Source organism: Coregonus clupeaformis, chromosome 39 (assembly GCF_020615455.1).
Source record: "Coregonus clupeaformis isolate EN_2021a chromosome 39, ASM2061545v1, whole genome shotgun sequence".
NCBI classification, from domain to species: Eukaryota; Metazoa; Chordata; class Actinopteri; order Salmoniformes; family Salmonidae; genus Coregonus; species Coregonus clupeaformis.
The window spans coordinates 4361579-4387055 of NC_059230.1; the positions used below are offsets into that span (position 1 = coordinate 4361579).

The following is a 25477-nucleotide window of genomic DNA, read 5'->3' on the forward strand; positions in this document are numbered from 1 at the left end:
AACCCTCTTCCCCCTAACTCTAACCCTCTTCCCCCTAACTCTAACCCTCTTCCCCCTAACTCTAACCCTCTCTCCCCTAACTCTAACCCTCTTCCCCCTAACCCTAACTCTAACCCTCTCCCCCCAACTCTAACCCTCTTCCCCCCTAACTCTAACCCTCCCCCCTAACTCTAACCCTCTTCCCCCTAACTCTAACCCTCTTCCCCCCTAACTCTAACCCTCTTCCCCCCCTAACTCTAACCCTCTTCCCCCCTAACTCTAACCCTCTTCCCCCCCTAACTCTAACCCTCTCCCCCCTAACTCTAACCCTCTTCCCCCTAACTCTAACCCTCTTCCCCCTAACTCCTAACCCTCTCCCCCTAACTCTAACCCCTTTCCCCCTAACTCTAACCCTCTTCCCCCTAACTCTAACCCTCTTCCCCCTAACCCTAACCCTCTTCCCCCCAACTCTAACCCTCTTCCCCCTAACTCTAACCCTCTTCCCCCCTAACTCTAACCCTCTTCCCCCTAACTCTAACCCTCTTCCCCCCTAACTCTAACCCTCTCCCCCTAACTCTAACCCTCTTCCCCTAACCCTAACTCTAACCCTCTTCCCCCTAACTCTAACCCTCTCCCCCCCAACTCTAACCTCTCTTCCCCCTAACTCTAACCCTCTTCCCCCCTAACTCTAACCCTCTTCCCCCCTAACTCTAACCCTCTTCCCCCTAACTCCTAACCCTCTCCCCCCTAACTCTAACCTCTTCCCCCTAACTCTAACCCTCTTCCCCTAACTCTAACCCTCTTCCCCCTAACTCTAACCCTCTTCCCCCTAACTCTAACCCTCTTCCCCCCTAACCCTAACTCTAACCCTCTTCCCCCCCTAACTCTAACCCTCTTCCCCCTAACCCTAACTCTAACCCTCTTCCCCCTAACTCTAACCCTTTCCCCCTAACTCTAACCCTCTTCCCCCTAACTCTAACCTCTCCCCCCCTAACTCTAACCCTCTCCCCCCTAACTCTAACCCTCTTCCCCCCTAACTCTAACCCTCTTCCCCCCTAACTCTAACCCTCTTCCCCCTAACCCTAACTCTAACCCTCTTCCTCCCCTAACTCTAACCCTCTTCCCCCTAACTCTAACCCTCTTCCCCCTAACTCTAACCCTCTTCCCCCTAACCCTAACTCTAACCCTCTTCCCCCCTAACTCTAACCCTCTTCCCCTAACTCTAACCCTCTTCCTCCCCTAACTCTAACCCTCTTCCCCCTAACTCTAACCCTCTTCCCCCTAACTCTAACCCTCTTCCCCTAACTCTAACCCTCTTCCCCCTAACTCTAACCCTCTTCCCCCTAACTCTAACCCTCTCCCCCTAACTCTAACCCTCTTCCCCCTAACTCTAACCCTCTTTCCCCCTAACTCTAACCCTCTTCCCCCCTAACTCTAACCCTCTTCCCCCCTAACTCTAACCCTCTTTCCCCCCCTAACTCTAACCCTCTTCCCCCCTAACTCTAACCCTCTTCCCCCCCTAACTCTAACCCTCTTCCCCCTAACTCTAACCCTCTTCCCCCCTAACTCTAACCCTCTTCCCCCTAACTCTAACCCTCTTCCCCCTAACTCTAACCCTCTTCCCCCTAACTCTAACCCTCTTCCCCCTAACTCTAACCCTCTTCCCCCTAACTCTAACCCTCTTCCCCCTAACTCTAACCCTCTCCCCCTAACTCTAACCCTCTTCCCCCTAACCCTAACTCTAACCTCTTCCTCCCCTAACTCTAACCCTCTTCCCCCCCTAACTCTAACCCTCTTCCCCCTAACTCTAACCCTCCCCCCTAACTCTAACCCTCTTCCTCCCCTAACTCTAACCCTCTTCCCCCTAACTCTAACCCTCTTCCCCCCCTAACTCTAACCCTCTTCCCCCCCCTAACTCTAACCCTCTTCCCCCTAACTCTAACCCTCTCCCCCCTAACTCTAACCCTCTTCCTCCCCTAACTCTAACCCTCTTCCCCCTAACTCTAACCCTCTTCCCCCCCTAACTCTAACCCTCTTCCCCCCCCTAACTCTAACCCTCTTCCCCCCTAACTCTAACCTCTCTCCCCCTAACTCTAACCCTCTTCCCCCCTAACTCCTAACCCTCTCCCCCCTAACTCTAACCCTCTCCCCCCTAACTCTAACCCTCTTCCTCCCCTAACTCTAACCCTCTTCCCCCCTAACTCTAACCCTCTCCCCCCTAACTCTAACCCTCTTCCCCCTAACTCTAACCCTCTTCCCCCCCTAACTCTAACCCTCTTCCCCTAACTCTAACCCTCTTCCCCCTAACTCTAACCCTCTCCCCCCTAACTCTAACCCTCTTCCCCCTAACTTTAACCCTCTCCCCCTAACTCTAACCCTCTTCCCCCTAACTCTAACCCTCTTCCCCCCTAACTCTAACCCTCTTCCCCCCTAACTCTAACCCTCTTCCCCCTAACTCTAACCCTCTTCCCCCTAACTCTAACCCTCTTCCCCCTAACTCTAACCCTCTCCCCCTAACTCTAACCCTCTTCCCCCTAACTCTAACCCTCTTCCCCCCCTAACTCTAACCCTCTTCCCCCCCTAACTCTAACCCTCTCCCCCCTAACTCTAACCCTCTCCCCTTCTCTCCCCCCCTAGAGTCTGTCGGAGGCTCGTCAGGAGGTGCGTCAGAAGGACCAGTCTCTAAGGGTTCTGGGTAAACACCTGTCAGGCCTACAGCAGGAGAAGAAGAGTCTGGAGGAGAGTGTCAGACAGGCAGAGGATGCACTACGCATGGCAGCCAAGTACGCTCTACACCCTAAACACTACACCCTACATACGAAACCCTAAACACTACACCCTACATACGAAACCTTAAACACTACACCCTACATACGAAACCTTAAACACTATTACCCTACATACGAAACCTTAAACACTATTACCCTACATACGAAACCTTAAACACTACACCCTACATACGAAACCTTAAACACTATTACCCTACATACGAAACCCTAAACACTACACCCTACATACGAAACCTTAAACACTACACCCTACATACGAAACCTTAAACACTATTACCCTACATACGAAACCTTAAACACTATTACCCTACATACGAAACCTTGAACACTATTACCCTACATACGAAACCTTAAACACTATTACCCTACATACGAAACCTTAAACACTATTACCCTACATACGAAACCTTAAACACTATTACCCTACATACGAAACCTTAAACACTATTACCCTACATACGAAACCTTAAACACTATACCCTACATACGAAACCTTAAACACTACACCCTACATACGAAACCTTAAACACTATTACCCTACATACGAAACCTTAAACACTATTACCCTACATACGAAACCTTAAACACTATTACCCTACATACGAAACCTTAAACACTATTACCCTACATACGAAACCTTAAACACTATTACCCTACATACGAAACCTTAAACACTATTACCCTACATACGAAACCTTAAACACTATACCCTACATACGAAACCTTAAACACTATACCCTACATACGAAACCCTAAACACTATACCCTACATACGAAACCTTCAACACTATACCCTACATACGAAACCTTCAACACTATACCCTACATACGAAACCCTAAACACTATTACCCTACATACGAAACCTTAAACACTATTACCCTACATACGAAACCTTAAACACTACACCCTACATACGAAACCTTAAACACTATTACCCTACATACGAAACCTTAAACACTATTACCCTACATACGAAACCTTAAACAGTATTACCCTACATACGAAACCTTAAACACTATTACCCTACATACGAAACCTTAAACACTATACCCTACATACGAAACCCTAAACACTATACCCTACATACGAAACCTTAAACACTATTACCCTACATACGAAACCTTAAACACTATTACCCTACATACGAAACCTTAAACACTATACCCTACATACGAAACCTTCAACACTATTACCCTACATACGAAACCTTTAACACTATTACCCTACATACGAAACCTTAAACACTATTACCCTACATACGAAACCTTAAACACTATTACCCTACATACGAAACCTTAAACACTATTACCCTACATACGAAACCTTAAACACTATTACCCTACATACGAAACCTTAAACACTATTACCCTACATACGAAACCTTTAACACTATTACCCTACATACGAAACCTTAAACACTATTACCCTACATACGAAACCTTAAACACTATTACCCTACATACGAAACTGTACTGTGCACCCGTTGTCTTACGCCATATAGTACGACGACGCCATCTGTAATGATACAACGTGGTGCGTTAGAATGACTCCATCTGTAATGATACAACGTGGTGCGTTAGAATGACTCCATCTGTAATGATACAACGTGGTGCGTTAGAATGACTCCATCTGTAATGATACAACGTGGTGTGTTAGAATGACTCCATCTGTAATGATACAACGTGGTGTGTTAGAATGACTCCATCTGTAATGATACAACGTGGTGCGTTAGAATGACTCCATCTGTAATGATACAACGTGGTGCGTTAGAATGACTCCATCTGTAATGATACAACGTGGTGCGTTAGAATGACTCCATCTGTAATGATACAACGTGGTGCGTTAGAATGACTCCATCTGTAATGATACAACGTGGTGCGTTAGAATGACTCCATCTGTAATGATACAACATGGTGCGTTGAGAACCAGCTTCACCTGCAGCAGAAACTCAAATATAAAATATTTTGATTTGTTTAACACTTTTTTTGGTTACTACGTGATTCCATATGTGTTATTTCATAGTTTTGATGTCTTCACTATTATTCTACAATGTAGAAAATAGTAAAAATAAAGAAAAACCCTTGAATAAGCAGGTGTGTCCAAACTTTTGACTGGAAGTGTATATGTCCTGTAGGGCAGGGAGCTAAGCCCCAGTGATGTCCTGGGCTGTCCGCACCACCCTCTGTAGCGCCGTGCGATCCAGGGCGGTGCTGTTGCTATACCAGGCGGTGATGCAGCCAGTCAAGATGCTCTCAGTGGTACAGCTATATAACTTTTTGAGGATTTGAGGGCCCCATGCCAAACTTTTTCCAATCTCCTGAGGGGGAAGAGGCGCTGCCTTCTTCACGACTGTGTGAGTGTGTTTGGACCATTTTAAGTCTTCAGTGATTTGGACACCGAGGAACTTGAAGCTCTCGACCTGCTCCACTGCGGCCCCGTCAATGTGGATGGGGGCGTGTTCGCCCCCCCTGTTACCTGTAGTCAACAAACAGCTCCTTGGGTCTTACTGATGTTGAGGGAGAGGTTGATGTTCTGGTCAGAAACCTCCTCCCTGTATGCTGACTCATCGTTGCCGGTGACCAGGCCTACTACCGTCGTGTCGTCAGCAAACTTGATGATGGTATTGGAGTGCTTGGCCACGCAGTTGTGGGTGAACAGGGAGTACAGGAGGGGACTCAGCACGCACCCCTGAGGGGCCCCCGTGTTGAGGATCAGCGTGGCAGAGGTGATGTTGCCTACCCTCACCACCTGGGGGCGGCCCGTCAGGAAGTCCAGGACCCAGTTGCAGAGGGAGGTGTTCAATCCCAGGGTCCTTAGCGTAGTGATGAGCTTGGAGAGGACAATGGTGTTGAACGCTGAGCTGTAGTTAATAAACAGCGTTCTCACATAGGTATTCCTCTTATCTAGGTGGGTGAGGGCAGTGTGGAGTGCAATAGAGAGTATGCCGTCTGTGGATCTGTTGGGGCGGTATGCAAATTGGAGTGAGTCCAGTGTGTCTGAGATGATGGAGTTGATGTGAGCCATGACCAGCCTTTCAAAGCATTTCATGGCTACAGATGTGATGCTACGGGGCGATAGTCATTTAGACAGATTACCTTGGTGTTCTTGGGCACAGGGACTATGATGGTCTGCTTGAAACATGTAGGTATTACAGACTGGGTAGTGCCCTATATAGGGTTGAAACATGTAGGTATTACAGACTGGGTAGTGCCCTATATAGGGTTGGAACATGTAGGTATTACAGACTGGGTAGTGCCCTATATAGGGTTGAAACATGTAGGTATTAGGGGGCGTTGTGCTCTGTTGAGAATGACGGGATCTGGAGTTGTCATTTTACACAAAGCTGTTGCTGGTCAGACCATGGGACCTCCAGGGGGCGTTGTGCTCTGTTGAGAATGACGGGATCTGGAGTTGTCATTTTACACAAAGCTGTTGCTGGTCAGACCATGGGACCTCCAGGGGGCGTTGTGCTCTGTTGAGAATGACGGGATCTGGAGTTGTCATTTTACACAAAGCTGTTTATTACAGGCTGGTACAGGAGCGCGTGGTGCGGGACTTCTGAGGGTTGGATGGTCATGTACTGTAGGATGTTGACCCAATAAAGGGCATTTTAAAATCCAATGATGACTGTGGCATTAGCTAGCTATTGTAATGCTGACTGATCTCTCTCTCTCTCTCTCTCTCTCTCTCTCTCTCTCTCTCTCTCTCTCTCTCTCTCTGTCTCTGTCTCTGTCTCTGTCTCTGTCTCTCTCTCTGTGTCTCTCTCTCCCCCTTCCCCTCCCCTCCCCTCCCCACTCCTCTCTCTGTCTCTCTCTAGGAGGAAGGACTCCCTGGCCAGCTACATGAGAGCAGTAGAGAGCAGCTACAGAGAGGTGAGCTGCATTGGTTGGTTGGTTTTTAAACAGCTAGAGTTCAGAGAGGTGAGCTGCATTGGTTGGTTGGTTTTTAAACAGCTAGAGTTCAGAGAGGTGAGCTGCATTGGTTGGTTGGTTTTTAAACAGCTAGAGTTCAGAGAGGTGAGTTGCATTGGTTGGTTGGTTTTTAAACAGCTAGAGTTCAGAGAGGTGAGCTGCATTGGTTGGTTGGTTTTTAAACAGCTAGAGTTCAGAGAGGTGAGCTGCATTGGTTGGTTGGTTTTTAAACAGCTAGAGTTCAGAGAGGTGAGTTGCATTGGTTGGTTGGTTTTTAAACAGCTAGAGTTCAGAGAGGTGAGCTGCATTGGTTGGTTGGTTTTTAAACAGCTAGAGTTCAGAGAGATGAGCTGCATTGGTTGGTTGGTTTTTAAACAGCTAGAGTTCAGAGAGGTGAGCTGCATTGGTTGGTTGGTTTTTAAACAGCTAGAGTTCAGAGAGGTGAGCTGCATTGGTTGGTTGGTTTTTAAACAGCTAGAGTTCAGAGAGGTGAGCTGCATTGGTTGGTTGGTTTTTAAACAGCTAGAGTTCAGAGAGGTGAGCTGCATTGGTTGGTTGGTTTTTAAACAGCTAGAGTTCAGAGAGGTGAGCTGCATTGGTTGGTTGGTTTTTAAACAGCTAGAGTTCAGAGAGGTGAGCTGCATTGGTTGGTTGGTTTTTAAACAGCTAGAGTTCAGAGAGGTGAGCTGCATTGGTTGGTTGGTTTTTAAACAGCTAGAGTTCAAAGAGGTGAGCTGCATTGGTTGGTTGGTTTTTAAACAGCTAGAGTTCAAAGAGGTGAGCTGCATTGGTTGGTTGGTTTTTAAACAGCTAGAGTTCAGAGAGGTGAGCTGCATTGGTTGGTTGGTTTTTAAACAGCTAGAGTTCAGAGAGGTGAGCTGCATTGGTTGGTTGGTTTTTAAACAGCTAGAGTTCAGAGAGGTGAGCTGCATTGGTTGGTTGGTTTTTAAACAGCTAGAGTTCAGAGAGGTGAGCTGCATTGGTTGGTTGGTTTTTAAACAGCTAGAGTTCAGAGAGGTGAGCTGCATTGGTTGGTTGGTTTTTAAACAGCTAGAGTTCAAAGAGGTGAGCTGCATTGGTTGGTTGGTTTTTAAACAGCTAGAGTTCAAAGAGGTGAGCTGCATTGGTTGGTTGGTTTTTAAACAGCTAGAGTTCAGAGAGGTGAGCTGCATTGGTTGGTTGGTTTTTAAACAGCTAGAGTTCAGAGAGGTGAGCTGCATTGGTTGGTTGGTTTTTAAACAGCTAGAGTTCAGAGAGGTGAGCTGCATTGGTTGGTTGGTTTTTAAACAGCTAGAGTTCAGAGAGGTGAGCTGCATTGGTTGGTTGGTTTTTAAACAGCTAGAGTTCAGAGAGGTGAGCTGCATTGGTTGGTTGGTTTTTAAACAGCTAGAGTTCAGAGCATTGTGTGTGTTGTAACCACATACTATCAGTCACAATGGGGCGGCAGGTGGCTTAGTGGGTAAGAGCGTTGTGCCAGTAACCGAAAGGTCGCTGGTTCTAATCCCCAAGCCGACTAGGTGAAAAATCTGTCGATGTGCCCTTGAGCAAGGCACTTAACCCTAATTGCTCCTGTAAGTCGCTCTGGATAAGAGCGTCTGCTAAATGACTAAAATGTAAATGTAAAAAATGTACAATGCCAGACAAACCAGCTTTTGTGTTTCTCACTAGAAGTAGGGTTCAATATTCTCTTATGTGGGACGGAGTTGAGATAGCCTCCCACTTCCCAGAGGTTTGGCCCCTCCCACTTCCCAGAGGTTTGGCCCCTCCCACTTCCCGGAGGTTTGGCTCAGCTACTCAATTAGCAGTGTGTCCTTGAAACAGAAGCACTGACACACGAGCGCATGCATTCACACATACACATACCGACCATTTACACTATACAAGGGTGCTAACAAGCTAGCTAGTGCTACGTATCAACAGCCATTGTCGGCCAATCCAGTAAGGTTTGTAATCTATGGTGAGCTTGGATTGGTCACTCGCATCGCTCAACGGTCCCCCCTCCGCTTCTTCCGATGTTTGACCGAGCGATGCCGCTTCCTAGTGTAAATGGCCCGACACTCACACTCTCTCTCTCCTGCCCCGCACCGCAGGTCAGAGACCGTATCGTCCAATCACGATCCACCTCCACTGACGAGGACCTCCCTCTGCAGTTACCAAGAGTGCATCTGGATCTGACTGGACCAGAGAGGTCGCTGGGAGGACCAGAGGTGGCCGCCTGTCAGGTACTATTCCTACAGGGACACTGAGTTTGGTCCGTCAGGTTCGGAGAGGAGGAGGAAGTTAGTCAGTTTGGTCCGTCAGGTTCGGAGAGGAGGAGGAAGTTAGTCAGTTTGGTCCGTCAGGTACAGAGAGGAGGAGGAAGTTAGTCAGTTTGGTCCGTCAGGTTTGGAGAGGAGGAGGAAGTTAGTCAGTTTGGTCCGTCAGGTTCGGAGAGGAGGAGGAAGTTAGTCAGTTTGGTCCGTCAGGTTCGGAGAGGAGGAGGAAGTTAGTCAGTTTGGTCCGTCAGGTTTGGAGAGGAGGAGGAAGTTAGTCAGTTTGGTCCGTCAGGTTCGGAGAGGAGGAGGAAGTTAGTCAGTTTGGTCCGTCAGGTTTGGAGAGGAGGAGGAAGTTAGTCAGTTTGGTCCGTCAGGTTCGGAGAGGAGGAGGAAGTTAGTCAGTTTGGTCCGTCAGGTTTGGAGAGGAGGAGGAAGTTAGTCAGTTTGGTCCGTCAGGTTTGGAGAGGAGGAGGAAGTTAGTCAGTTTGGTCCGTCAGGTACAGAGAGGAGGAGGAAGTTAGTCAGTTTGGTCCGTCAGGTTTGGAGAGGAGGAGGAAGTTAGTCAGTTTGGTCCGTCGGGTTTGGAGAGGAGGAGGAAGTTAGTCAGTTTGGTCCGTCAGGTACAGAGAGGTGGAGGAAGTTAGTCAGTTTGGTCCGTCAGGTTTGGAGAGGAGGAGGAAGTTAGTCAGTTTGGTCCGTCAGGTTTGGAGAGGAGGAGGAAGTTAGTCAGTTTGGTCCGTCAGGTAGAGAGAGGAGGAGGAAGTTAGTCAGTTTGGTCCGTCAGGTACAGAGAGGAGGAGGAAGTTAGTCAGTTTGGTCCGTCAGGTTTGGAGAGGAGGAGGAAGTTAGTCAGTTTGGTCCGTCAGGTTTGGAGAGGAGGAGGAAGTTAGTCAGTTTGGTCCGTCAGGTTTGGAGAGGAGGAGGAAGTTAGTCAGTTTGGTCCGTCAGGTTTGGAGAGGAGGAGGAAGTTAGTCAGTTTGGTCCGTCAGGTTTGGAGAGGAGGAGGAAGTTAGTCAGTTTGGTCCGTCAGGTTTGGAGAGGAGGAGGAAGTTAGTCAGTTTGGTCCGTCAGGTTCGGAGAGGAGGAGGAAGTTAGTCAGTTTGGTCCGTCAGGTACAGAGAGGTGGAGGAAGTTAGTCAGTTTGGTCCGTCAGGTTTGGAGAGGAGGAGGAAGTTAGTCAGTTTGGTCCGTCAGGTTTGGAGAGGAGGAGGAAGTTAGTCAGTTTGGTCCGTCAGGTTTGGAGAGGAGGAGGAAGTTAGTCAGTTTGGTCCGTCAGGTACAGAGAGGAGGAGGAAGTTAGTCAGTTTGGTCCGTCAGGTTTGGAGAGGAGGAGGAAGTTAGTCAGTTTGGTCCGTCAGGTTTGGAGAGGAGGAGGAAGTTAGTCAGTTTGGTCCGTCAGGTTTGGAGAGGAGGAGGAAGTTAGTCAGTTTGGTCCGTCAGGTACAGAGAGGAGGAGGAAGTTAGTCAGTTTGGTCCGTCAGGTTTGGAGAGGAGGAGGAAGTTAGTCAGTTTGGTCCGTCAGGTTTGGAGAGGAGGAGGGAAGTTAGTCAGTTTGGTCCGTCAGGTTTGGAGAGGAGGAGGAAGTTAGTCAGTTTGGTCCGTCAGGTTTGGAGAGGAGGAGGAAGTTAGTCAGTTTGGTCCGTCAGGTTCAGAGAGGAGGAGGAAGTTAGTCAGTTTGGTCCGTCAGGTTTGGAGAGGAGGAGGAAGTTAGTCAGTTTGGTCCGTCAGGTTTGGAGAGGAGGAGGAAGTTAGTCAGTTTGGTCCGTCAGGTACAGAGAGGAGGAGGAAGTTAGTCAGTTTGGTCCGTCAGGTTTGGAGAGGAGGAGGAAGTTAGTCAGTTTGGTCCGTCAGGTTTGGAGAGGAGGAGGAAGTTAGTCAGTTTGGTCCGTCAGGTTCGGAGAGGAGGAGGAAGTTAGTCAGTTTGGTCCGTCAGGTTCGGAGAGGAGGAGGAAGTTAGTCAGTTTGGTCCGTCAGGTTTGGAGAGGAGGAGGAAGTTAGTCAGTTTGGTCCGTCAGGTTTGGAGAGGAGGAGGAAGTTAGTCAGTTTGGTCCGTCAGGTTTGGAGAGGAGGAGGAAGTTAGTCAGTTTGGTCCGTCAGGTTTGGAGAGGAGGAGGAAGTTAGTCAGTTTGGTCCGTCAGGTTCGGAGAGGAGGAGGAAGTTAGTCAGTTTGGTCCGTCAGGTTTGGAGAGGAGGAGGAAGTTAGTCAGTTTGGTCCGTCAGGTTTGGAGAGGAGGAAGTTAGTCAGTTTGGTCCGTCAGGTTTGGAGAGGAGGAGGAAGTTAGTCAGTTTGGTCCGTCAGGTACAGAGAGGTGGAGGAAGTTAGTCAGTTTGGTCCGTCAGGTTTGGAGAGGAGGAGGAAGTTAGTCAGTTTGGTCCGTCAGGTTCGGAGAGGAGGAGGAAGTTAGTCAGTTTGGTCCGTCAGGTACAGAGAGGAGGAGGAAGTTAGTCAGTTTGGTCCGTCAGGTTTGGAGAGGAGGAGGAAGTTAGTCAGTTTGGTCCGTCAGGTTTGGAGAGGAGGAGGAAGTTAGTCAGTTTGGTCCGTCAGGTTCGGAGAGGAGGAGGAAGTTAGTCAGTTTGGTCCGTCAGGTTCGAAGAGGAGGAGGAAGTTAGTCAGTTTGGTCCGTCAGGTTCGGAGAGGAGGAGGAAGTTAGTCAGTTTGGTCCGTCAGGTTTGGAGAGGAGGAGGAAGTTAGTCAGTTTGGTCCGTCAGGTACAGAGAGGAGGAGGAAGTTAGTCAGTTTGGTCCGTCAGGTTTGGAGAGGAGGAGGAAGTTAGTCAGTTTGGTCCGTCAGGTACAGAGAGGAGGAGGAAGTTAGTCAGTTTGGTCCGTCAGGTACAGAGAGGAGGAGGAAGTTAGTCAGTTTGGTCCGTCAGGTACAGAGAGGAGGAGGAAGTTAGTCAGTTTGGTCCGTCAGGTTTCGGAGAGGAGGAGGAAGTTAGTCAGTTTGGTCCGTCAGGTTTGGAGAGGAGGAGGAAGTTAGTCAGTTTGGTCCGTCAGGTTTGGAGAGGAGGAGGGAAGTTAGTCAGTTTGGTCCGTCAGGTTCGGAGAGGAGGGGGAAGTTAGTCAGTTTGGTCCGTCAGGTTTGGAGAGGAGGGGGAAGTTAGTCAGTTTGGTCCGTCAGGTTTGGAGAGGAGGAGGAAGTTAGTCAGTTTGGTCCGTCAGGTTCGGAGAGGAGGAGGAAGTTAGTCAGTTTGGTCCGTCAGGTTTGGAGAGGAGGAGGAAGTTAGTCAGTTTGGTCCGTCAGGTTTGGAGAGGAGGAGGAAGTTAGTCAGTTTGGTCCGTCAGGTTTGGAGAGGAGGAGGAAGTTAGTCAGTTTGGTCCGTCAGGTACAGAGAGGAGGAGGAAGTTAGTCAGTTTGGTCCGTCAGGTTTGGAGAGGAGGAGGAAGTTAGTCAGTTTGGTCCGTCAGGTTCGGAGAGGAGGAGGAAGTTAGTCAGTTTGGTCCGTCAGGTACAGAGAGGAGGAGGAAGTTAGTCAGTTTGGTCCGTCAGGTTTGGAGAGGAGGAGGAAGTTAGTCAGTTTGGTCCGTCAGGTACAGAGAGGAGGAGGAAGTTAGTCAGTTTGGTCCGTCAGGTTCGGAGAGGAGGAGGAAGTTAGTCAGTTTGGTCCGTCAGGTTTGGAGAGGAGGAGGAAGTTAGTCAGTTTGGTCCGTCAGGTTTGGAGAGGAGGAGGAAGTTAGTCAGTTTGGTCCGTCAGGTTTGGAGAGGAGGAGGAAGTTAGTCAGTTTGGTCCGTCAGGTTTGGAGAGGAGGAGGAAGTTAGTCAGTTTGGTCCGTCAGGTTTGGAGAGGAGGAGGAAGTTAGTCAGTTTGGTCCGTCAGGTTTGGAGAGGAGGAGGAAGTTAGTCAGTTTGGTCCGTCAGGTTCAGAGAGGAGGAGGAAGTTAGTCAGTTTGGTCCGTCAGGTACAGAGAGGAGGAGGAAGTTAGTCAGTTTGGTCCGTCAGGTTTGGAGAGGAGGAGGAAGTTAGTCAGTTTGGTCCGTCAGGTTTGGAGAGGAGGAGGAAGTTAGTCAGTTTGGTCCGTCAGGTTTGGAGAGGAGGAGGAAGTTAGTCAGTTTGGTCCGTCAGGTTTGGAGAGGAGGAGGAAGTTAGTCAGTTTGGTCCGTCAGGTTTGGAGAGGAGGAGGAAGTTAGTCAGTTTGGTCCGTCAGGTTTGGAGAGGAGGAGGAAGTTAGTCAGTTTGGTCCGTCAGGTTTGGAGAGGAGGAGGAAGTTAGTCAGTTTGGTCCGTCAGGTTTGGAGAGGAGGAGGAAGTTAGTCAGTTTGGTCCGTCAGGTACAGAGAGGAGGAGGAAGTTAGTCAGTTTGGTCCGTCAGGTTTGGAGAGGAGGAGGAAGTTAGTCAGTTTGGTCCGTCAGGTTTGGAGAGGAGGAAGTTAGTCAGTTTGGTCCGTCAGGTTTGGAGAGGAGGAGGAAGTTAGTCAGTTTGGTCCGTCAGGTACAGAGAGGTGGAGGAAGTTAGTCAGTTTGGTCCGTCAGGTACAGAGAGGTGGAGGAAGTTAGTCAGTTTGGTCCGTCAGGTTTGGAGAGGAGGAGGAAGTTAGTCAGTTTGGTCCGTCAGGTTCGGAGAGGAGGAGGAAGTTAGTCAGTTTGGTCCGTCAGGTTCGGAGAGGAGGAGGAAGTTAGTCAGTTTGGTCCGTCAGGTTTGGAGAGGAGGAGGAAGTTAGTCAGTTTGGTCCGTCAGGTACAGAGAGGAGGAGGAAGTTAGTCAGTTTGGTCCGTCAGGTTTGGAGAGGAGGAGGAAGTTAGTCAGTTTGGTCCGTCAGGTACAGAGAGGAGGAGGAAGTTAGTCAGTTTGGTCCGTCAGGTTTGGAGAGGAGGAGGAAGTTAGTCAGTTTGGTCCGTCAGGTTTGGAGAGGAGGAGGAAGTTAGTCAGTTTGGTCCGTCAGGTTTGGAGAGGAGGAGGAAGTTAGTCTGTTTGGTCCGTCAGGTACAGAGAGGAGGAGGAAGTTAGTCAGTTTGGTCCGTCAGGTTTGGAGAGGAGGAGGAAGTTAGTCAGTTTGGTCCGTCAGGTTTGGAGAGGAGGAAGTTAGTCAGTTTGGTCCGTCAGGTTTGGAGAGGAGGAGGAAGTTAGTCAGTTTGGTCCGTCAGGTACAGAGAGGTGGAGGAAGTTAGTCAGTTTGGTCCGTCAGGTTTGGAGAGGAGGAGGAAGTTAGTCAGTTTGGTCCGTCAGGTTCGGAGAGGAGGAGGAAGTTAGTCAGTTTGGTCCATCAGGTACAGAGAGGAGGAGGAAGTTAGTCAGTTTGGTCCGTCAGGTTCGGAGAGGAGGAGGAAGTTAGTCAGTTTGGTCCGTCAGGTTTGGAGAGGAGGAGGAAGTTAGTCAGTTTGGTCCGTCAGGTACAGAGAGGAGGAGGAAGTTAGTCAGTTTGGTCCGTCAGGTTTGGAGAGGAGGAGGAAGTTAGTCAGTTTGGTCCGTCAGGTACAGAGAGGAGGAGGAAGTTAGTCAGTTTGGTCCGTCAGGTACAGAGAGGAGGGGGAAGTTAGTCAGTTTGGTCCGTCAGGTACAGAGAGGAGGAGGAAGTTAGTCAGTTTGGTCCGTCAGGTTCGAAGAGGAGGAGGAAGTTAGTCAGTTTGGTCCGTCAGGTTTGGAGAGGAGGAGGAAGTTAGTCAGTTTGGTCCGTCAGGTTTGGAGAGGAAGGGGAAGTTAGTCAGTTTGGTCCGTCAGGTTCGGAGAGGAGGGGGAAGTTAGTCAGTTTGGTCCGTCAGGTTTGGAGAGGAGGGGAAGTTAGTCAGTTTGGTCCGTCAGGTTTGGAGAGGAGGAGGAAGTTAGTCAGTTTGGTCCGTCAGGTTTGGAGAGGAGGAGGAAGTTAGTCAGTTTGGTCCGTCAGGTACAGAGAGGAGGAGGAAGTTAGTCAGTTTGGTCCGTCAGGTTTGGAGAGGAGGAGGAAGTTAGTCAGTTTGGTCCGTCAGGTTCGGAGAGGAGGAGGAAGTTAGTCAGTTTGGTCCGTCAGGTACAGAGAGGAGGAGGAAGTTAGTCAGTTTGGTCCGTCAGGTTCGGAGAGGAGGAGGAAGTTAGTCAGTTTGGTCCGTCAGGTTTGGAGAGGAGGAGGAAGTTAGTCAGTTTGGTCCGTCAGGTTTGGAGAGGAGGGGGAAGTTAGTCAGTTTGGTCCGTCAGGTTCGGAGAGGAGGGGGAAGTTAGTCAGTTTGGTCCGTCAGGTTTGGAGAGGAGGGGGAAGTTAGTCAGTTTGGTCCGTCAGGTTTGGAGAGGAGGAGGAAGTTAGTCAGTTTGGTCCGTCAGGTTTGGAGAGGAGGGGGAAGTTAGTCAGTTTGGTCCGTCAGGTACAGAGAGGAGGAGGAAGTTAGTCAGTTTGGTCCGTCAGGTTTGGAGAGGAGGAGGAAGTTAGTCAGTTTGGTCCGTCAGGTTCGGAGAGGAGGAGGAAGTTAGTCAGTTTGGTCCGTCAGGTTCGGAGAGGAGGAGGAAGTTAGTCAGTTTGGTCCGTCAGGTTCGGAGAGGAGGAGGAAGTTAGTCAGTTTGGTCCGTCAGGTTTGGAGAGGAGGAGGAAGTTAGTCAGTTTGGTCCGTCAGGTTTGGAGAGGAGGAGGAAGTTAGTCAGTTTGGTCCGTCAGGTTTGGAGAGGAGGAGGAAGTTAGTCAGTTTGGTCCGTCAGGTTTGGAGAGGAGGAGGAAGTTAGTCAGTTTGGTCCGTCAGGTTTGGAGAGGAGGAGGAAGTTAGTCAGTTTGGTCCGTCAGGTTCAGAGAGGAGGAGGAAGTTAGTCAGTTTGGTCCGTCAGGTACAGAGAGGAGGAGGAAGTTAGTCAGTTTGGTCCGTCAGGTTTGGAGAGGAGGAGGAAGTTAGTCAGTTTGGTCCGTCAGGTACAGAGAGGAGGAGGAAGTTAGTCAGTTTGGTCCGTCAGGTTTGGAGAGGAGGAGGAAGTTAGTCAGTTTGGTCCGTCAGGTTTGGAGAGGAGGAGGAAGTTAGTCAGTTTGGTCCGTCAGGTTTGGAGAGGAGGAGGAAGTTAGTCAGTTTGGTCCGTCAGGTTTTGGAGAGGAGGAGGAAGTTAGTCAGTTTGGTCCGTCAGGTTTGGAGAGGAGGAGGAAGTTAGTCAGTTTGGTCCGTCAGGTTTGGAGAGGAGGAGGAAGTTAGTCAGTTTGGTCCGTCAGGTACAGAGAGGAGGAGGAAGTTAGTCAGTTTGGTCCGTCAGGTTTGGAGAGGAGGAGGAAGTTAGTCAGTTTGGTCCGTCAGGTACAGAGAGGTGTGGAGGAAGTTAGTCAGTTTGGTCCGTCAGGTTTGGAGAGGAGGAGGAAGTTAGTCAGTTTGGTCCGTCAGGTTCGGAGAGGAGGAGGAAGTTAGTCAGTTTGGTCCGTCAGGTACAGAGAGGAGGAGGAAGTTAGTCAGTTTGGTCCGTCAGGTTCGGAGAGGAGGAGGAAGTTAGTCAGTTTGGTCCGTCAGGTTTGGAGAGGAGGAGGAAGTTAGTCAGTTTGGTCCGTCAGGTACAGAGAGGAGGAGGAAGTTAGTCAGTTTGGTCCGTCAGGTTTGGAGAGGAGGAGGAAGTTAGTCAGTTTGGTCCGTCAGGTACAGAGAGGAGGAGGAAGTTAGTCAGTTTGGTCCGTCAGGTTTGGAGAGGAGGAGGAAGTTAGTCAGTTTGGTCCGTCAGGTTTGGAGAGGAGGAGGAAGTTAGTCAGTTTGGTCCGTCAGGTACAGAGAGGAGGAGGAAGTTAGTCAGTTTGGTCCGTCAGGTTTGGAGAGGAGGGGAAGTTAGTCAGTTTGGTCCGTCAGGTACAGAGAGGAGGAGGAAGTTAGTCAGTTTGGTCCGTCAGGTTTGGAGAGGAGGGGGAAGTTAGTCAGTTTGGTCCGTCAGGTACAGAGAGGAGGAGGAAGTTAGTCAGTTTGGTCCGTCAGGTTCGGAGAGGAGGAAGTTAGTCAGTTTGGTCCGTCAGGTTTGGAGAGGAGGAGGAAGTTAGTCAGTTTGGTCCGTCAGGTTTGGAGAGGAGGGGGAAGTTAGTCAGTTTGGTCCGTCAGGTTTCGGAGAGGAGGAGGAAGTTAGTCAGTTTGGTCCGTCAGGTTTGGAGAGGAGGAGGAAGTTAGTCAGTTTGGTCCGTCAGGTTTGGAGAGGAGGAGGAAGTTAGTCAGTTTGGTCCGTCAGGTACAGAGAGGAGGAGGAAGTTAGTCAGTTTGGTCCGTCAGGTTTGGAGAGGAGGAGGAAGTTAGTCAGTTTGGTCCGTCAGGTTTGGAGAGGAGGAGGAAGTTAGTCAGTTTGGTCCGTCAGGTACAGAGAGGAGGAGGAAGTTAGTCAGTTTGGTCCGTCAGGTTTGGAGAGGAGGAGGAAGTTAGTCAGTTTGGTCCGTCAGGTTTGGAGAGGAGGAGGAAGTTAGTCAGTTTGGTCCGTCAGGTTTGGAGAGGAGGAGGAAGTTAGTCAGTTTGGTCCGTCAGGTTTGGAGAGGAGGAGGAAGTTAGTCAGTTTGGTCCGTCAGGTACAGAGAGGAGGAGGAAGTTAGTCAGTTTGGTCCGTCAGGTTTGGAGAGGAGGAGGAAGTTAGTCAGTTTGGTCCGTCAGGTTTGGAGAGGAGGAGGAAGTTAGTCAGTTTGGTCCGTCAGGTTTGGAGAGGAGGAGGAAGTTAGTCAGTTTGGTCCGTCAGGTTTGGAGAGGAGGAGGAAGTTAGTCAGTTTGGTCCGTCAGGTTTGGAGAGGAGGAGGAAGTTAGTCAGTTTGGTCCGTCAGGTTTGGAGAGGAGGAGGAAGTTAGTCAGTTTGGTCCGTCAGGTTTGGAGAGGAGGAGGAAGTTAGTCAGTTTGGTACATCAGGTTTGGAGAGGAGGAGGAAGTTAGTCAGTTTGGTCCGTCAGGTTTGGAGAGGAGGAGGAAGTTAGTCAGTTTGGTCCGTCAGGTTTGGAGAGGAGGAGGAAGTTAGTCAGTTTGGTCCGTCAGGTTTGGAGAGGAGGAGGAAGTTAGTCAGTTTGGTCCGTCAGGTACAGAGAGGTGGAGGAAGTTAGTCAGTTTGGTCCGTCAGGTTTGGAGAGGAGGAGGAAGTTAGTCAGTTTGGTCCGTCAGGTTCGGAGAGGAGGAGGAAGTTAGTCAGTTTGGTCCGTCAGGTTCAGAGAGGAGGAGGAAGTTAGTCAGTTTGGTCCGTCAGGTTCGGAGAGGAGGAGGAAGTTAGTCAGTTTGGTCCGTCAGGTTTGGAGAGGAGGAGGAAGTTAGTCAGTTTGGTCCGTCAGGTTTGGAGAGGAGGAGGAAGTTAGTCAGTTTGGTCCGTCAGGTACAGAGAGGAGGAGGAAGTTAGTCAGTTTGGTCCGTCAGGTACAGAGAGGAGGGGGAAGTTAGTCAGTTTGGTCCGTCAGGTACAGAGAGGAGGAGGAAGTTAGTCAGTTTGGTCCGTCAGGTTCGGAGAGGAGGAGGAAGTTAGTCAGTTTGGTCCGTCAGGTTTGGAGAGGAGGAGGAAGTTAGTCAGTTTGGTCCGTCAGGTTTGGAGAGGAGGGGGAAGTTAGTCAGTTTGGTCCGTCAGGTTCGGAGAGGAGGGGGAAGTTAGTCAGTTTGGTCCGTCAGGTTTGGAGAGGAGGGGGAAGTTAGTCAGTTTGGTCCGTCAGGTTTGGAGAGGAGGAGGAAGTTAGTCAGTTTGGTCCGTCAGGTTTGGAGAGGAGGGGGAAGTTAGTCAGTTTGGTCCGTCAGGTACAGAGAGGAGGAGGAAGTTAGTCAGTTTGGTCCGTCAGGTTTGGAGAGGAGGAGGAAGTTAGTCAGTTTGGTCCGTCAGGTTTGGAGAGGAGGAGGAAGTTAGTCAGTTTGGTCCGTCAGGTTTGGAGAGGAGGAGGAAGTTAGTCAGTTTGGTCCGTCAGGTTTGGAGAGGAGGAGGAAGTTAGTCAGTTTGGTCCGTCAGGTTTGGAGAGGAGGAGGAAGTTAGTCAGTTTGGTCCGTCAGGTTCGGAGAGGAGGAGGAAGTTAGTCAGTTTGGTCCGTCAGGTTCGGAGAGGAGGAGGAAGTTAGTCAGTTTGGTCCGTCAGGTTCGGAGAGGAGGAGGAAGTTAGTCAGTTTGGTCCGTCAGGTTTGGAGAGGAGGAGGAAGTTAGTCAGTTTGGTCCGTCAGGTTTGGAGAGGAGGAGGAAGTTAGTCAGTTTGGTCCGTCAGGTTTGGAGAGGAGGAGGAAGTTAGTCAGTTTGGTCCGTCAGGTTTGGAGAGGAGGAGGAAGTTAGTCAGTTTGGTCCGTCAGGTTTGGAGAGGAGGAGGAAGTTAGTCAGTTTGGTCCGTCAGGTTTGGAGAGGAGGAGGAAGTTAGTCAGTTTGGTCCGTCAGGTACAGAGAGGAGGAGGAAGTTAGTCAGTTTGGTCCGTCAGGTTTGGAGAGGAGGAGGAAGTTAGTCAGTTTGGTCCGTCAGGTTTGGAGAGGAGGAGGAAGTTAGTCAGTTTGGTCCGTCAGGTTTGGAGAGGAGGAGGAAGTTAGTCAGTTTGGTCCGTCAGGTTTGGAGAGGAGGAGGAAGTTAGTCAGTTTGGTCCGTCAGGTTCAGAGAGGAGGAGGAAGTTAGTCAGTTTGGTCCGTCAGGTACAGAGAGGAGGAGGAAGTTAGTCAGTTTGGTCCGTCAGGTACAGAGAGGAGGAGGAAGTTAGTCAGTTTGGTCCGTCAGGTACAGAGAGGAGGAGGAAGTTAGTCAGTTTGGTCCGTCAGGTTTGGAGAGGAGGAAGTTAGTCAGTTTGGTCCGTCAGGTTTGGAGAGGAGGAGGAAGTTAGTCAGTTTGGTCCGTCAGGTACAGAGAGGAGGAGGAAGTTAGTCAGTTTGGTCCGTCAGGTACAGAGAGGAGGAGGAAGTTAGTCAGTTTGGTCCGTCAGGTACAGAGAGGAGGAGGAAGTTAGTCAGTTTGGTCCGTCAGGTTTGGAGAGGAGGGGGAAGTTAGTCAGTTTGGTCCGTCAGGTTTGGAGAGGAGGAGGAAGTTAGTCAGTTTGGTCCGTCAGGTTTGGAGAGGAGGAGGAAGTTAGTCAGTTTGGTCCGTCAGGTACAGAGAGGAGGGGGAAGTTAGTCAGTTTGGTCCGTCAGGTACAGAGAGGAGGGGGAAGTTAGTCAGTTTGGTCCGTCAGGTACAGAGAGGAGGAGGAAGTTAGTCAGTTTGGTCCGTCAGGTACAGAGAGGAGGAGGAAGTTAGTCAGTTTGGTCCGTCAGGTTTGGAGAGGAGGAGGAAGTTAGTCAGTTTGGTCCGTCAGGTTTGGAGAGGAGGAGGAAGTTAGTCAGTTTGGTCCGTCAGGTTTGGAGAGGAGGAGGAAGTTAGTCAGTTTGGTCCGTCAGGTACAGAGAGGAGGAGGAAGTTAGTCAGTTTGGTCCGTCAGGTAGAGAGAGGAGGAGGAAGTTAGTCAGTTTGGTCCGTCAGGTTTGGAGAGGAGGAGGAAGTTAGTCAGTTTGGTCCGTCAGGTTTGGAGAGGAGGAGGAAGTTAGTCAGTTTGGTCCGTCAGGTTCGGAGAGGAGGAGGAAGTTAGTCAGTTTGGTCCGTCAGGTTCGGAGAGGAGGAGGAAGTTAGTCAGTTTGGTCCGTCAGGTACAGAGAGGAGGAGGAAGTTAGTCAGTTTGGTCCGTCAGGTACAGAGAGGAGGGGGAAGTTAGTCAGTTTGGTCCGTCAGGTACAGAGAGGAGGAGGAAGTTAGTCAGTTTGGTCCGTCAGGTTTGGAGAGGAGGAGGAAGTTAGTCAGTTTGGTCCGTCAGGTTTGGAGAGGAGGAGGAAGTTAGTCAGTTTGGTCCGTCAGGTTTGGAGAGGAGGAGGAAGTTAGTCAGTTTGGTCCGTCAGGTACAGAGAGGAGGAGGAAGTTAGTCAGTTTGGTCCGTCAGGTAGAGAGAGGAGGAGGAAGTTAGTCAGTTTGGTCCGTCAGGTTCGGAGAGGAGGAGGAAGTTAGTCAGTTTGGTCCGTCAGGTTTGGAGAGGAGGAGGAAGTTAGTCAGTTTGGTCCGTCAGGTTTGGAGAGGAGGAGGAAGTTAGTCAGTTTGGTCCGTCAGGTTCGGAGAGGAGGAGGAAGTTAGTCAGTTTGGTCCGTCAGGTACAGAGAGGAGGAGGAAGTTAGTCAGTTTGGTCCGTCAGGTTTGGAGAGGAGGAGGAAGTTAGTCAGTTTGGTCCGTCAGGTTTGGAGAGGAGGAGGAAGTTAGTCAGTTTGGTCCGTCAGGTACAGAGAGGAGGATTCAGTTTGTCCGCGGTTCAGAGGAGGAGGAAGTTAGTCAGTTTGGTCCGTCAGGTACGGAGAGGAGGAGGAAGTTAGTCAGTTTGGTCCGTCAGGTTTCGGAGAGGAGGAGGAAGTTAGTCAGTTTGGTCCGTCAGGTTCGGAGAGGAGGAGGAAGTTAGTCAGTTTGGTCCGTCAGGTTTGGAGAGGAGGAGGAAGTTAGTCAGTTTGGTCCGTCAGGTTCGGAGAGGAGGAGGAAGTTAGTCAGTTTCAATCCCTACAATTATTTTACAAAATGTAAATGAAAGGTTTAAGCGGCACGCCTGATTATCCGTCTAGTTTTTTTTTCCTGTTCTTTTCTTTTTATATATATATTTATAAATGTTTTTTTTTGGGGGGGGGTAGATCAGCTTTAATATTGCAGATAGATTGTAGCTTCCATCAATGTAATTGTCTAAATCATTTACAATCCCCATATTTTTGGGGGGGTAAATATATATATATATATATATATTTTAAATATATTTTACTTTATTATTTTCCCCTAACCCTACCACCCCTCCCCTAATTGGAGTAAACTAATGGACAATAACACTTAGGCTTCTACTTCCGGCTTATACAGTGCATTCGGAAAGTATTCAAACCCATTGTCTATTTCCACATTTTGTTGCGTTACAGCCTTATTCTAAAATGGATTACATTGTTTTTTCCCCCCTCATCAATCTACACACAATACCCCATAACGACAAAGAAAAACAGGTTTTTAGAAATGTCTGCAAATGTATTAAAAATAAAAAACAGATACCCTTTGCTATGAGACTCGAAATTGAGCTCAGGTGCATCCTGTTTCCACTGATCATCCTTGAGATGTTTCTACAACTTGATTAGAGTCCACCTGTGGTAAATTCAATTGATTGGACATGATTTGGAAAGGCACACACCTGTCTATATAAGTTCCCACAGTTGACAGTGCATGTCAGAGCAAAAACCAAGCCATGAGGGCGAAGGAATTGTCCGTAGAGCTCCGAGACAGGATTGTGTTGAAGGTCCCTAAGAACACAGTGGCCTCCATCATTCTTAAATGGAAGAAGTTTGGAACCTCAAGACTCTTCCTAGAGCTGGCCGCCCGGCCAAACTGAGCAATCGGGGGAGAAGGGCCTTAGTCAGGGAGGTGACCAAGAACCCGATGGTCACTCTGACAGAGCTCTAGAGTTCCTCTGTAGAGATGGGAGAACCTTCCAGAAGGACAACCATCTTCTTTATTTTAAATGTTTTGTATTTTACCCCCTTTTCTCCCCAATTTCGTGATATCCAATTGTGCGCCGACCCTATAGGACTCCCGGTCACGGCCGGTTGTGACACAGCCTGGGATCAAACCCGGGTCTGTAGTGACGCCTGCGATGCAGTGCCTTAAACCGCTGCGCCACTCGAGAGGCCTAACATACTTCCATCTTCTCTCAGTAGTTGGTCCTCTCAGAACTAAAGCAGGTCAACATACTCCTGATGTTAGTTCAACACCTGTCCATTCACACCCTGAATAAAACCTTTCGCTCTTTCCTCCCATGATGCATTGCAGAGCCTGGTGGGGACGTTCTCTGAGGTATACCACGCAGCGTGCTCCAGGATTGGCTCGATGGAGAGAGAAATCTCCGCCCACCAAAGCCATGTCTCCGCCCTCCGGACAGAACTACAAGATGCCTGTCTCAGAGAGAGCCTTTGCTTCATCCCTGTAAGAGAGTGTGTGTGTGTGTGTGTGTGTGTGTGTGTGACACTGTCCTTCAACTAGAGGCCCTCTTTAGACTGACACTGTCCTTCAACTAGAGGACCTCTTTAGACTGACACTGTCCTTCAACTAGACACTGTCCTTCAACTAGAGGCCCTCTTTAGACTGACACTGTCCTTCAACTAGAGGCCCTCTTTAGACTGACACTGTCCTTCAACTAGAGGCCCTCTTTAGACTGACCCTGTCCTTCAACTAGAGGCCCTCTTTAGACTGACACTGTCCTTCAACTAGAGGCCCTCTTTAGACTGACACTGTCCTTCAACTAGAGGCCCTCTTTAGACTGACCCTGTCCTTCAACTAGAGGACCTCTTTAGACTGACACTGTCCTTCAACTAGACACTGTCCTTCAACTAGAGGCCCTCTTTAGACTGACCCTGTCCTTCAACTAGAGGCCCTCTTTAGACTGACACTGTCCTTCAACTAGAGGCCCTCTTTAGACTGACCCTGTCCTTCAACTAGAGGCCCTCTTTAGACTGACACTGTCCTTCAACTAGAGGCCCTCTTTAGACTGACCCTGTCCTTCAACTAGAGGCCCTCTTTAGACTGACACTGTCCTTCAACTAGAGGCCCTCTTTAGACTGACACTGTCCTTCAACTAGAGGCCCTCTTTAGACTGACACTGTCCTTCAACTAGACACTGTCCTTCAACTAGAGGCCCTCTTTAGACTGACCCTGTCCTTCAACTAGAGGCCCTCTTTAGACTGACACTGTCCTTCAACTAGAGGCCCTCTTTAGACTGACCCTGCTGTCTCTCGTCAACCAGTTGTAATGGACAAACCGCTCCGATGACTGACAGTGTCTAAGAACCTCTGTTTGACTCATTTAACACCTCAGGGACTGCAGTGTCTGACAGAGTAGACACCAGGCTGGATCCATGTGTCTGACAGAGTAGACACCAGGCTGGATCCATGTGTCTGACAGAGTAGACACCAGGCTGGATCCATGTGTCTGACAGAGTAGACACCAGGCTGGATCCATGTGTCTGACAGAGTAGACACCAGGCTGGATCCCTGTGTCTGACAGAGTAGACACCAGGCTGGATCCCTGTGTCTGTGCATCTGTGCATTTTGCTGTAGATGTGTTGTAGCTTCTAATGACAGTCTACTTTTTCCAGACTTAACTTCCAAAACTGTGAATGTGTCCGTTTGACCAAACCTACAGTGACAGTTTCAATAGAAAGACATTACTTTTACAGCCTAGTTTCCATTTCCTTAATCTGGTCCTTAATCCCCAAACAAACTACAGCTGGATATGGTCCTGTCATCATTTAGATGACTGGGTGCTTTAAAACTGGGCCTCCTATTCAACTGACTCTCTTTTACTAAGAGCTCATTTCAAGGCTGAAATACTAGGATCATTCTCTCCTTCAGCCTTCTCCTGTAAACTCTTTTGGGGCACTTCAGTCAGTGGCTTTCTGACACAGCATAAAGGCCACTTTTCTAAAGGCCGACGTCATCTCATAACGCTAATGGAAGGCTTAGATTAGGACCTTCAGACTGGCGAGGACTCACTTTGTTTGTAGGACGTGGATGAAAGGAAGGGGTTTGTGTGTGTTTCCGACTTCCTTAACCTTTGACCCCTCTGCTTCAGGTGTGTGATTCTCAATCGTCAGTGACCCCGCACCTAGACGACCTCTGTCAGCTCCTCGTTGACCCTGAAGCCCCTCCCGCCGACCCCACGAACGTTCCGCCGAGAGGGGCAACAGGCAAACCCACCCCTAGCCCCTCCTTCACTCCCTCAACATCTCTCCCCCTGTCAGACGCCCCTAAAAAGACTAAGGGCAGTAAAAAGGTCCCCAAGAAGACTCGTTCTGTCCCGTCTAAGGGTCTGTCGGGAAGATAGACCACAGAATCACTGTTGTGTGTTATAGATGCGTCCCAAATAGCACCCTATTTCCTAAAGTGCCAGAGCTCTGTGGGTTCCAATGTGTTATTAAACTACAGATCTGCCCTTTTTATGAAGCGTTTTGATACGTCACTTCTTGATGATGTCATAAAGAGGATAAAGGATACATTTATTTAGCTGAAAAATAAAGCCTGTTTTTTTGTTACGTCAATCAATAAACCTTTCTACCTGGAGTCTGAATACTGCTGTTTCAGTTTGGGAAGATGTGATGTCTGTCTCTTACGGGGGGGGGGGGTCTGGCTCTCAGGGTGCACCTGGTGAATGAGTGGAAATAATTGTGTGTGTGTGTGTGTGTGTGTGTGTGTGTGTGTGTGTGTGTGTGTGTCTGTGTGTCTGTATGTGTGTGTGTGTGTGTCTGTGTGTGTGTCTGTGTGTGTGTGTGTGTGTGTCTGTGTGTGTCTGTGTGTGTGTGTGTGTGTGTGTGTGTGTGTGTGTGTGTGTGTGTGTGTGCTGTGTCTGTGTGTGTGTGTGTGTGTGTGTGTGTGTGTGTGTGAATCCTATAATCAGATCTCTCCTAAACAGTGCTTCCGCTGTGGCTCTCCCAGTGAGGTGTGTGTACTGTATACACACACACACACACACACTCTCACACACACACACACACACAAGAAAGACCGTGAAGCCTAATGATCTCCTATGGATTGTAGTGACTATGGGTTTGTAATATTCACCAAAAGAACAGCCCCAATATAATACATTCTGGATATTTTACTTTGCCTAAATGTGTTCTAGTCCCCAGCTGTTTCTGTGTCTGTACCTCAGAGCTCGTGACTTGAGACACACGATGCAGCGTCATCTGTCTACCTGTCCG

The 25477-nt window shown here is 49.3% G+C and overlaps 1 protein-coding gene across 1 annotated transcript in view; it reads left to right on the forward strand.

Moving 5' to 3' along the window:
* LOC121554210 (coiled-coil domain-containing protein 171) overlaps positions 1 to 24839 on the forward strand; it is a 96605-nt gene extending 71766 nt beyond the window's left edge. The window contains exons 24-28 of the mRNA XM_045211793.1: positions 2617 to 2762; positions 6587 to 6641; positions 8771 to 8902; positions 22555 to 22707; positions 24352 to 24839. Coding sequence (XP_045067728.1) covers positions 2617 to 2762; positions 6587 to 6641; positions 8771 to 8902; positions 22555 to 22707; positions 24352 to 24603 — 738 coding nt within the window. The 3' untranslated portion in view covers positions 24604 to 24839. The remainder of the gene's footprint in view (positions 1 to 2616; positions 2763 to 6586; positions 6642 to 8770; positions 8903 to 22554; positions 22708 to 24351) is intronic.
* Positions 24840 to 25477: the final 638 nt, after the last annotated feature.